The sequence below is a fragment of the Oncorhynchus tshawytscha genome, unplaced genomic scaffold (assembly GCF_018296145.1).
Source record: "Oncorhynchus tshawytscha isolate Ot180627B unplaced genomic scaffold, Otsh_v2.0 Un_contig_2240_pilon_pilon, whole genome shotgun sequence".
Taxonomy (NCBI): domain Eukaryota; kingdom Metazoa; phylum Chordata; class Actinopteri; order Salmoniformes; family Salmonidae; genus Oncorhynchus; species Oncorhynchus tshawytscha.
In genome coordinates, this window is record NW_024608897.1 from 1 (window position 1) to 13,979 (window position 13,979).

General features: G+C 44.8%; 1 protein-coding gene across 2 annotated transcripts in view; it reads left to right on the forward strand.

Moving 5' to 3' along the window:
* Nucleotides 1–2,671: 2,671 nt before the first annotated feature.
* LOC121843940 (lysophosphatidylcholine acyltransferase 1-like) overlaps nucleotides 2,672–13,979 on the forward strand; it is a gene marked incomplete at its 5' end in the record, with an annotated part of 44,642 nt that continues 33,334 nt past the window's right edge. For both annotated transcript variants that reach the window (XM_042313830.1, XM_042313831.1), the window contains 1 exon segment: nucleotides 2,672–2,811. In XM_042313830.1, the coding sequence (XP_042169764.1) occupies nucleotides 2,672–2,811 (140 nt within the window).

Here is a 13,979-nt window from a genome sequence, read left to right on the forward strand (position 1 = left end):
GCCAACCACTATCCCTTTAAAAGGAAAGGAGCCAACCACTATCCCTTTAAAAGGAGCCAACCACTATCCCTTTAAAAGGAGATGGAGCCAACCGCTATCCCTTTAAAAGGAGCCAACCACTATCCCTTTAAAGGAGAAGGAGCCAACCACTATCCCTTTAAAGGGAGAAGGAGCCAACCACTATCCCTTTAAAAGGAGAAGGAACCAACCAGTATCCCTTTAAAAGGAGAAGGAGCCAACCACTATCCCTTTAAAGGAGATGGAGCCAACCACTATCCCTTTAAAAGGAGCCAACCACTATCCCTTTAAAGGAGAAGGAGCCAACCACTATCCCTTTAAAGGGAGAAGGAGCCAACCACTATCCCTTTAAAAGGAGAATGAGCCAACCACTATCCCTTTAAAAGGAGATGGAGCCAACCGCTATCCCTTTAAAAGGAGCCAACCACTATCCCTTTAAAGGAGAAGGAGCCAACCACTATCCCTTTAAAGGGAGAAGGAGCCAACCACTATCCCTTTAAAGGGAGAAGGAGCCAACCACTATCCCTTTAAAAGGAGAAGGAGCCAACCACTATCCCTTTAAAATGAGAATATATACAGGACACCCCTTCATACACTATATATACAGCAGTATGTGGACACCCCTTCAAATTAGTAGATTCGGCTATTTCAGCCACACCCGTTGCTGACAGGTGTATAAAATCGAGCACACATCCATGCAATCTCCATAGACAAACATTACCAGTAGAATGGCCTTACTGAAGACTTCAGTGACTTTCAATGTGGCAACGTCATAGGATGCCACCTTTCCAACAAGTCAAAATCGTCAAATTTCTGCCCTGCTAGAGCTGCCCCCCGGGTCAACTGTTTTTAAAAATTGTATTGATTTCACCTTTATTAAACCAGGTAGGCCAGTTGAGAACAAGTTCTCATTTACAACTGAGACCTGGCCAAGATAAAGCATAGCAATTCGACACATACAACAACACAGAGTTACACATGAAATAAACAAACCATACAGTCAATAACACAATAGACATACAATCTATATACAGTGTGTACAAATGAGGTGAGATTAGGGAGGTAAAGGCAATAAATAGGCCGTAGTGGTGAAGTAATTACAATTTAGCAATTAAACACTGGAGTGATAGATGTGCAGAAGATGAATGTGCAAGTAGAGATACTGGGGTGCAAAGGAGCAAAATAAATAAATACAGTATGGGGATGAGGTAGTTGGATGGGCTATTTACAGATGGGCTATGTACAGGTGCAGTGATCTTATGCCTACTGTCAGTGCTGTTATTGTGAAGTGGAAACTTCTAAGAGAAACAACGGCTCAGCCGCAAAGTGGTAGGCCACACGAGCTCACAGAACAGGACCGCCGAGTGCTGAAGCGCGTTGCTCGTAAAAATCGTCTGTCCTCGGTTGCAGCATTCACTACCGAGTCACAAACTGCCTCTGGGAAGCAACGTCAGCACAATAACTGTTCGTCGGGAGCTTCATGAAACGGGTTTCCATGGCAGAGCAGCCGCACACAAACCTAACATCACCAAGCACAATGCCAAGCGTTGGCTGGAGTGGTGTAAAGCTCGCCGCCATTGGACTCTGGAGCAGTGGAATCACGTTATCTGGAGTGATGAATCACGCTTCACCATCTGGCAGTCCGGCGGACAAATTTAGGTTTTGTCACGAACCGGCTCGTAGCCCGTAACAAAGAGGGAGACGACGTGGAGATAAGGAATACAGCAAAAATATATTTATTAACTAAAGTACACTATATACAATTAACAATGTGTGTGTGTGTGTGTGTGTGTGTGTGTGTGTGTGTGTGTGTGTGTGTGTGTGTGTGTGTGTGTGTGTGTGTGTGTGTATAGTCAGTCATCAGTAGTGTGAGTGGATGTGTTCGTAGGTGGTGATAATGAGGTGTTGAGAGGTGCCAAAACAAACAAACCACAAAATTCCACAACCAAAAATCCACCAGTTTGTCTGCATGGAGAGAGTCTCCTCAATGAATGGGGAAAGGTGTGTCCCATTTCTCTGACGACCCTCCCGGCTCCGCCCACCGACATCCTAATAAGGAAATCAAGAGCATAGAGAAAGATTCGGCAGACAGAGTGGGAGGGTCGTCACAGAGTGGGAGGGTCGTCACAGAGTGGGAGGGTCGTCACAGAGTGGGAGGGTCGTCACGGTTTGGGAGGGTCGTCACAGAGTGAGAGGGTCGTCACAGAGTGGGAGGGTCGTCACAGTTTGGTGGATGCCAGAAGAACGCTAGCTGCCCCAATATATAGTGCCCACTGTAAAGTTTGGTGGATCTATCCAAGCTGTCTGTCTGTCTACAGCTCTGTTCTATCTATCCAAGCTGTCTGTCTGTCTACAGCTCTGTTCTATCTATCCAAGCTGTCTGTCTGTCTACAGCTCTCTTCTATCTATCCAAGCTGTCTGTCTGTCTACAGCTCTCTTCTATCTATCCAAGATGTCTGTGTCTACAGCTCTCTTCTATCTATCTATCCAAGGTGTCTGTCTGCAGCTCTGTTCTATCTATCCAAGGTGTCTGTCTGTCTGCAGCTCTCTTCTATCTATCTATCCAAGGTGTCTGTCTGCAGCTCTCTTCTGTCTATCTATCCAAGGTGTCTGTCTGTCTACAGCTCTGTTCTCCATCTTTGTCTCCATTCAGATAGCGTTGATGACCGTGACTCTGTTCCCCATCCGGTTGTTCCTGGCAGCCTTCATGATGCTGCTGGCCTGGCCCTTCGCCTTCATCGCCTCTGTGGGACGCAACGAGATGGTGGTGGAACCCCAGTCTCTATGGAGGAAGTATGTATACTAACCTAACCCATGACCCCTATAACCTTTAACCCCTATCCATCTGACCCTAACCCCAACTCTATGTGGGACGCCAACGAGATGGTGGTGGAACCCCAGTCTCTATGGAGAAGGTACATAGCCCTTATATAACATTACCTTTAAGAAAAGATTAAACAACATCTCATGGAACGCCAGGGGACTGTGAAGGGACAAACACACTCTAACACTCACTCTGAGATACATGAACCCTCTGTGGGTCACTCTGAGATACATGAACCCTCTGTGGGTCACTCTGAGATACATGAACCCTCTGTGGGTCACTCTGAGATACATGAACCCTCTGTGGTTCACTCTGAGATACATGAACACTATGGTTCACTCTGAGATACATGAACCCTCTGTGGGTCACTCTGAGATACATGAACCCTCTGTGGGTCACTCTGAGATACATGAACCCTCTGTGGGTCACTGAGATACATGAACCCTCTGTGGGTCACTCTGAGATACATGAACCCTCTGTGGGTCACTCTGAGATACATGAACCCTCTGTGGGTCACTGAGATACATGAACCCTCTGTGGGTCACTCTGAGATACATGAACCCTCTGTGGGTCACTCTGAGATACATGAACCCTCTATGGGTCACTCTGAGATACATGAACCCTCTGTGGTTCACGCTGAGATACATGAACCCTCTGTGGTTCACTCGGAGATACATGAACCCTCTGTGGGTCACTCTGAGATACATGAACCCTCTGTGGGTCACTCTGAGATACATGAACCCTCTGTGGGTCACTCTGAGATACATGAACCCTCTGTGGTTCACTCTGAGATACATGAACCCTCTGTGGTTCACTCGGAGATACATGAACCCTCTGTGGGTCACTCTGAGATACATGAACCCTCTGTGGGTCACTCGGACATACATGAACCCTCTGTGGTTCACTCGGAGATACATGAACCCTCTGTGGTTCACTCGGAGATACATGAACCCTCTGTGGTTCACTCTGAGATACATGAACCCTCTGTGGGTCACTCTGAGATACATGAACCCTCTGTGGGTCACTCTGAGATACATGAACCCTCTGTGGGTCACTCTGAGATACATGAACCCTCTGTGGTTCACTCTGAGATACATGAACACTATGGTTCACTCTGAGATACATGAACCCTCTGTGGGTCACTCTGAGATACATGAACCCTCTGTGGGTCACTCTGAGATACATGAACCCTCTGTGGTTCACTCGGAGATACATGAACCCTCTGTGGTTCACTCGGAGATACATGAACCCTCTGTGGGTCACTCTGAGATACATGAACCCTATGTGGTTCACTCGGAGATACATGAACCCTCTGTGGGTCACTCTGAGATACATGAACCCTATGTGGGTCACTCTGAGATACATGAACCCTCTGTGGTTCATTCTGATATACATTAACCCTAACATTGCCATTCAAAAAAAAAATTATGTTGTAGAGACCCTGAGACAACAGAGAGAGGAAAGGGATATAGACACTACAACAGAGAGAGGAAAGGGTTATAGACACTACAACAGAGGAGAGGGTTATAGACACTACAACAGAGAGAGGAAAGGGTTATAGACACTACAACAGAGGAAAGGGTTATAGACACTACAACAGAGAGAGGAGAGGGTTATAGACACTACAACAGAGAGAGGAAAGGGTTATAGACACTACAACAGAGAGAGGAAAGGGTTATAGACACTACAACAGAGGAGAGGGTTATAGACACTACAACAGAGAGAGGAGAGGGTTATAGACACTACAACAGAGAGAGGAAAGGGTTATAGACACTACAACAGAGAGAGGAGAGGGTTATAGACACTACAACAGAGGAGAGGGTTATAGACACTACAACAGAGAGAGGAGAGGGTTATAGACACTACAACAGAGAGAGGAAAGGGTTATAGACACTACAACAGAGAGAGGAAAGGGTTATAGACACTACAACAGAGAGAGGAGAGGGTTATAGACACTACAACAGAGAGAGGAAAGGGTTATAGACACTACAACAGAGAGAGGACAGGGTTATAGACACTACAACAGAGAGAGACACTACAACAGAAAGGGTTATAGACACTACAACAGAGAGAGGAAAGGGTTATAGACACTACAACAGAGAGAGGAAAGGGTTATAGACACTACAACAGAGAGAGGAGAGGGTTATAGACACTACAACAGAGAGGGTTATAGACACTACAACAGAGGAGAGGGTTATAGACACTACAACAGAGAGAGGAAAGGGTTATAGACACTACAACAGAGAGAGGAAAGGGTTATAGACACTACAACAGAGAGAGAAAGGGTTATAGACACTACAACAGAGAGAGGAAAGGGTTATAGACACTACAACAGAGAGAGGAAAGGGTTATAGACACTACAACAGAGAGAGGAGAGGGTTATAGACACTACAACAGAGACACTACAACAGAGGAGAGGGTTATAGACACTACAACAGAGAGAGGAGAGGGTTATAGACACTACAACAGAGAGAGGAAAGGGTTATAGACACTACAACAGAGAGAGGAAAGGGTTATAGACACTACAACAGAGAGAGGAGAGGGTTATAGACACTACAACAGAGAGAGGAAAGGGTTATAGACACTACAACAGAGAGAGGAAAGGGTTATAGACACTACAACAGAGAGAGGAAAGGGTTATAGACACTACAACAGAGGAGAGGGTTATAGACACTACAACAGAGAGAGGAGAGGGTTATAGACACTACAACAGAGAGAGGAAAGGGTTATAGACACTACAACAGAGAGAGGAGAGGGTTATAGACACTACAACAGAGAGAGGAGAGGGTTATAGACACTACAACAGAGAGGAGGGAAAGGGTTATAGACACTACAACAGAGAGAGGAAAGGGTTATAGACACTACAACAGAGAGAGGAAAGGGTTATAGACACTACAACAGAGAGAGGAAAGGGTTATAGACACTACAACAGAGGAGAGGGTTATAGACACTACAACAGAGAGAGGAAAGGGTTATAGACACTACAACAGAGAGAGGAGAGGGTTATAGACACTACAACAGAGAGAGGAGAGGGTTATAGACACTACAACAGAGGAGAGGGTTATAGACACTACAACAGAGAGAGGAAAGGGTTATAGACACTACAACAGAGGAAAGGGTTATAGACACTACAACAGAGAGAGGAGAGGGTTATAGACACTACAACAGAGAGAGGAGAGGGTTATAGACACTACAACAGAGGAGAGGGTTATAGACACTACAACAGAGAGAGGAAAGGGTTATAGACACTACAACAGAGAGAGGAGAGGGTTATAGACACTACAACAGAGAGAGGAGAGGGTTATAGACACTACAACAGAGAGAGGAGAGGGTTATAGACACTACAACAGAGAGAGGAGAGGGTTATAGACACTACAACAGAGAGAGGAGAGGGTTATAGACACTACAACAGAGAGAGGAGAGGGTTATAGACACTACAACAGAGAGAGGAAAGGGTTATAGACACTACAACAGAGAGAGGAGAGGGTTATAGACACTACAACAGAGAGAGGAGAGGGTTATAGACACTACAACAGAGAGAGGAGAGGGTTATAGACACTAGGGTTATAGACACTACAACAGAGAGAGGAGAGGGTTATAGACACTACAACAGAGAGAGGAAAGGGTTATAGACACTACAACAGAGAGAGGAGAGGGTTATAGACACTACAACAGAGAGGAGAGGGTTATAGACACTACAACAGAGAGAGGAAAGGGTTATAGACACTACAACAGAGAGAGGAGAGGGTTATAGACACTACAACAGAGAGAGGAAAGGGTTATAGACACTACAACAGAGAGAGGAGAGGGTTATAGACACTACAACAGAGAGAGGAAAGGGTTATAGACACTACAACAGAGAGAGGAAAGGGTTATAGACACTACAACAGAGAGAGGGTTATAGAGAAGGGTTATAGACACTACAACAGAGAGAGGAGAGGGTTATAGACACTACAACAACAGAGAGAGAGGAGAGGGTTATAGACACTACAACAGAGAGAGGAGAGGGTTATAGACACTACAACAGAGAGAGGAGAGGGTTATAGACACTACAACAGAGAGAGGAGAGGGTTATAGACACTACAACAGAGAGAGGAAAGGGTTATAGACACTACAACAGAGAGAGGAGAGGGTTATAGACACTACAACAGAGAGAGGAGAGGGTTATAGACACTACAACAGAGAGAGAGGGTTATAGACACTACAACAGAGAGAGGAAAGGGTTATAGACACTACAACAGAGAGAGGAGAGGGTTATAGACACTACAACAGAGAGAGGAGAGGGTTATAGACACTACAACAGAGAGAGGAAAGGGTTATAGACACTACAACAGAGAGAGTTATAGAGAGGGTTATAGACACTACAACAGAGAGGAGAGGGTTATAGACACTACAACAGAGAGAGGAGGAGAGGGTTATAGACACTACAACAGAGAGAGGAGAGGGTTATAGACACTACAACAGAGAGAGGAGAGGGTTATAGACACTACAACAGAGAGAGGAGAGGGTTATAGACACTACAACAGAGAGAGGAGAGGGTTATAGACACTACAACAGAGGAGAGGGTTATAGACACTACAACAGAGAGAGGAGAGGGTTATAGACACTACAACAGAGAGAGGAGAGGGTTATAGACACTACAACAGAGAGAGAGAGGGTTATAGACACTACAACAGAGAGGAGAGGGTTATAGACACTACAACTACAACAGAGAGAGAGGGTTATAGACACTACAACAGAGAGAGGAGAGGGTTATAGACACTACAACAGAGAGGAGAGGGTTATAGACACTACAAGAGAGAGGAAAGGGTTATAGACACTACAACAGAGAGAGGAAAGGGTTATAGACACTACAACAGAGAGAGACACTACAACAGAGAGGAGAGGGTTATAGACACTACAACAGAGAGGAGAGGGTTATAGACACTACAACAGAGAGAGGAGAGGGTTATAGACACTACAACAGAGAGAGAGGGTTATAGACACTACAACAGAGAGAGGAGAGGGTTATAGACACTACAACAGAGAGAGGGTTAGACACTACAACAGAGAGAGGAAAGGGTTATAGACACTACAACAGAGGAGAGGAGAGGGTTATAGACACTACAACAGAGAGAGGAAAGGGTTATAGACACTACAACAGAGAGAGGAAAGGGTTATAGACACTACAACAGAGAGAGGAAAGGGTTATAGACACTACAACAGAGAGAGGAAAGGGTTATAGACACTACAACAGAGAGAGGGTTATAGACACTACAACAGAAAGGGTTATAGACACTACAACAGAGAGAGGAGAGGGTTATAGACACTACAACAGAGAGAGGAGAGGGTTATAGACACTACAACAGAGAGAGGAGAGGGTTATAGACACTACAACAGAGACACTACAACAGAGGAGAGGGTTATAGACACTACAACAGAGAGAGGAAAGGGTTATAGACACTACAACAGAGAGAGGAGAGGGTTATAGACACTACAACAGAGAGAGGAGAGGGTTATAGACACTACAACAGAGAGAGGAGAGGGTTATAGACACTACAACAGAGAGAGGAGAGGGTTATAGACACTACAACAGAGAGAGGAGAGGGTTATAGACACTACAACAGAGAGAGGAAAGGGTTATAGACACTACAACAGAGAGAGGAGAGGGTTATAGACACTACAACAGAGAGAGGAGAGGGTTATAGACACTACAACAGAGAGAGGAGAGGGTTATAGACACTACAACAGAGAGAGGAGAGGGTTATAGACACTACAACAGAGAGAGGAGAGGGTTATAGACACTACAACAGAGAGAGGAAAGGGTTATAGACACTACAACAGAGAGAGGAGAGGGTTATAGACACTACAACAGAGAGAGGAGAGGGTTATAGACACTACAACAGAGAGAGGAGAGGGTTATAGACACTACAACAGAGAGAGGAGAGGGTTATAGACACTACAACAGAGAGAGGAGAGAGAGGGTTATAGACACTACAACAGAGAGAGGAGAGGGTTATAGACACTACAACAGAGAGAGGAAAGGGTTATAGACACTACAACAGAGAGAGGAGAGGGTTATAGACACTACAACAGAGAGAGGAGAGGGTTATAGACACTACAACAGAGAGAGGAGAGGGTTATAGACACTACAACAGAGAGGGAGACACTACAACAGGAGAGGGTTATAGACACTACAACAGAGAGAGGAAAGGGTTATAGACACTACAACAGAGAGAGGAGAGGGTTATAGACACTACAACAGAGAGAGGAAAGGGTTATAGACACTACAACAGAGAGAGGAAGGGTTATAGACACTACAACAGAGAGAGGAGGGTTATAGACACTACAACAGAGAGAGGAGAGGGTTATAGACACTACAACAGAGAGAGGAGGAAGGGTTATAGACACTACAACAGAGGTTATAGACACTACAACAGGAGAGGGTTATAGACACTACAACAGAGAGAGGAGAGGGTTATAGACACTACAACAGAGAGGATAGACACTACAACAGAGAGGGTTATAGACACTACAACAGAGAGAGGAGAGGGTTATAGACACTACAACAGAGAGAGGAGAGGGTTATAGACACTACAACAGAGAGAGGAGAGGGTTATAGACACTACAACAGAGAGAGGAAAGGGTTATAGACACTACAACAGAGAGAGGAGAGGGTTATAGACACTACAACAGAGAGAGGAGAGGGTTATAGACACTACAACAGAGAGAGGAAAGGGTTATAGACACTACAACAGAGAGAGAGAAAGGGTTATAGACACTACAACAGAGAGAGACACTACAACAGAGAGAGAGGGTTATAGACACTACAACAGAGAGAGGAGAGGGTTATAGACACTACAACAGAGAGAGGAAAGGGTTATAGACACTACAACAGAGAGAGGAGAGGGTTATAGACACTACAACAGAGAGAGAGAGAGGGTTATAGACACTACAACAGAGAGAGGAGAGGGTTATAGACACTACAACAGAGAGAGGAGAGGGTTATAGACACTACAACAGAGAGAGGAGAGGGTTATAGACACTACAACAGAGAGGGAGGAGAGGGTTATAGACACTACAACAGAGAGAGGAAAGGGTTATAGACACTACAACAGAGAGAGGAGAGGGTTATAGACACTACAACAGAGAGAGGAGAGGGTTATAGACACTACAACAGAGAGAGGAAGGGTTATAGACACTACAACAGAGAGAGGAGAGGGTTATAGACACTACAACAGAGAGGGAGAGGAAGGGTTATAGACACTACAACAGAGAGGAGAGGGTTATAGACACTACAACAGAGAGAGGAGAGGGTTATAGACACTACAACAGAGAGAGGAGAGGGTTATAGACACTACAACAGAGAGAGGAGAGGGTTATAGACACTACAACAGAGAGAGGAAAGGGTTATAGACACTACAACAGAGAGAGGGTTATAGACACTACAACAGAGAGAAAGGGTTATAGACACTACAACAGAGAGGAGAGGGTTATAGACACTACAACAGAGAGAGGAGAGGGTTATAGACACTACAACAGAGAGAGGAGAGGGTTATAGACACTACAACAGAGAGAGGAGAGGGTTATAGACACTACAACAGAGAGAGGAGAGGGTTATAGACACTACAACAGAGGAGAGGGTTATAGACACTACAACAGAGAGAGGAGAGGGTTATAGACACTACAACAGAGAGAGGAAAGGGTTATAGACACTACAACAGAGAGAGGAGAGGGTTATAGACACTACAACAGAGAGAGGAGAGGGTTATAGACACTACAACAGAGAGAGGAGAGGGTTAGAGACACTACAACAGAGGAGAGGGTTATAGACACTACAACAGAGAGAGGAGAGGGTTATAGACACTACAACAGAGAGAGAGGGTTATAGACACTACAACAGAGAGAGGAGAGGGTTATAGACACTACAACAGAGAGAGGAGAGGGTTATAGACACTACAACAGAGAGAGGAGAGGGTTATAGACACTACAACAGAGAGAGGAAAGGGTTATAGACACTACAACAGAGAGAGGAAGAGGGTTATAGACACTACAACAGAGAGAGGAGAGGGTTATAGACACTACAACAGAGACACTACAACAGAGGAGAGGGTTATAGACACTACAACAGAGAGAGGAGAGGGTTATAGACACTACAACAGAGAGAGGAGAGATAGACACTACAACAGAGGAGAGGGTTATAGACACTACAACAGAGAGAGGAGAGGGTTATAGACACTACAACAGAGAGGGTTATAGACACTACAACAGAGAGAGGAAAGGGTTATAGACACTACAACAGAGAGAGGAGAGGGTTATAGACACTACAACAGAGAGAGGAAAGGGTTATAGACACTACAACAGAGAGAGGAGAGGGTTATAGACACTACAACAGAGAGAGGAGAGGGTTATAGACACTACAACAGAGAGAGGAGAGGGTTATAGACACTACAACAGAGAGAGAGGGTTATAGACACTACAACAGAGAGAGGAGGGTTATAGACACTACAACAGAGAGAGGAGAGGGTTATAGACACTACAACAGAGAGAGGGTTATAGACACTACAACAGAGAGAGGGTTATAGACACTACAACAGAGAGAGGAGAGGGTTATAGACACTACAACAGAGAGGAAGAGGGTTATAGACACTACAACAGAGAGAGGAGAGGGTTATAGACACTACAACAGAGAGAGGAGAGGGTTATAGACACTACAACAGAGAGAGGAGAGGGTTATAGACACTACAACAGAGAGAGGAGAGGGTTATAGACACTACAACAGAGAGAGGAGAGGGTTATAGACACTACAACAGAGAGAGGAGAGGGTTATAGACACTACAACAGAGAGAGGAGAGGGTTATAGACACTACAACAGAGAGAGGAGAGGGTTATAGACACTACAACAAGGGTTATAGACACTACAACAGAGAGGAGAGGGTTATAGACACTACAACAGAGAGAGGAGAGGGTTATAGACACTACAACAGAGAGAGGAGAGGGTTATAGACACTACAACAGAGAGAGGAGAGGGTTATAGACACTACAACAGAGAGAGGAGAGGGTTATAGACACTACAACAGAGAGGAGAGGGTTATAGACACTACAACAGAGAGAGGAGAGGGTTATAGACACTACAACAGAGAGAGGAAAGGGTTATAGACACTACAACAGAGAGAGGAGAGGGTTATAGACACTACAACAGAGAGAGGAGAGGGTTATAGACACTACAACAGAGAGAGGAGAGGGTTATAGACACTACAACAGAGAGAGGAGAGGGTTATAGACACTACAACAGAGAGAGGAGAGGGTTATAGACACTACAACAGAGAGAGGAGAGGGTTATAGACACTACAACAGAGAGAGGAGAGGGTTATAGACACTACAACAGAGAGAGGAGAGGGTTATAGACACTACAACAGAGAGAGGAGAGGGTTATAGACACTACAACAGAGAGAGGAGAGGGTTATAGACACTACAACAGAGAGAGGAGAGGGTTATAGACACTACAACAGAGGAGAGGGTTATAGACACTACAACAGAGAGAGGAAAGGGTTATAGACACTACAACAGAGAGAGGAGAGGGTTATAGACACTACAACAGAGAGAGGAGAGGGTTATAGACACTACAACAGAGGAGAGGGTTAGAGACACTACAACAGAGAGAGGAGAGGGTTATAGACACTACAACAGAGAGAGGAGAGGGTTAGAGACACTACAACAGAGAGAGGAAAGGGTTATAGACACTACAACAGAGAGAGGAAAGGGTTATAGACACTACAACAGAGAGAGGAAAGGGTTATAGACACTACAACAGAGGAAATGGTTATAGACACTACAACAGAGAGAGGAAAGGGTTATAGACACTACAACAGAGAGAGGAGAGGGTTATAGACACTACAACAGAGGAAATGGTTGTAGACACTACAACAGAGAGAGGAAAGGGTTATAGACACTACAACAGAGAGAGGAGAGGGTTATAGACACTACAACAGAGAGAGGAGAGGGTTATAGACACTACAACAGAGGAGAGGGTTATAGACACTACAACAGAGAGAGGAGGGTTATAGACACTACAACAGAGAGAGGAAAGGGTTATAGACACTACAACAGAGAGAGGAAAGGGTTATAGACACTACAACAGAGAGAGAGAGGGTTATAGACACTACAACAGAGAGAGGGTTATAGACACTACAACAGAGAGAGGAGAGGGTTATAGACACTACAACAGAGAGAGGAGAGGGTTATAGACACTACAACAGAGAGAGGAGAGGGTTATAGACACTACAACAGAGAGAGGAGAGGGTTATAGACACACAACAGAGAGAGGAGAGGGTTATAGACAACAACAGAGAGAGGAGAGGGTTATAGACACTACAACAGAGAGAGGAGAGGGTTATAGACACTACAACAGAGAGGAGAGGGTTATAGACACTACAACAGAGAGGAGAGGGTTATAGACACTACAACAGAGGAGAGGGTTATAGACACTACAACAGAGAGAGGAGGGTTATAGACACTACAACAGAGAGAGGAGAGGGTTATAGACACTACAACAGAGAGAGGAGAGGGTTATAGACACTACAACAGAGAGAGGAAAGGGTTATAGACACTACAACAGAGAGAGGAAGGGTTATAGACACTACAACAGAGAGAGAGGGTTATAGACACTACAACAGAGATAGACACTACAACAGAGAGAAAGGGTTATAGACACTACAACAGAGAGAGGAAAGGGTTATAGACACTACAACAGAGAGAGGAGAGGGTTATAGACACTATAACAGAGAGAGGAAAGGGTTATAGACACTACAACAGAGAGGAGAGGGTTATAGACACTACAACAGAGAGAGGAGAGGGTTATAGACACTACAACAGAGAGAGGAAAGGGTTATAGACACTACAACAGAGGAGAGGGTTATAGACACTACAACAGAGAGAGGAAAGGGTTATAGACACTACAACAGAGAGAGGAGGGTTATAGACACTACAACAGAGAGAGAGGGTTATAGAAAGGGTTATAGACACTACAACAGAGGAGAGGGTTATAGACACTACAACAGAGAGATGAAAGGGTTATAGACACTACAACAGAGAGAGGAAAGGGTTATAGACACTACAACAGAGGAGAGGGTTATAGACACTACAACAGAGAGAGGAG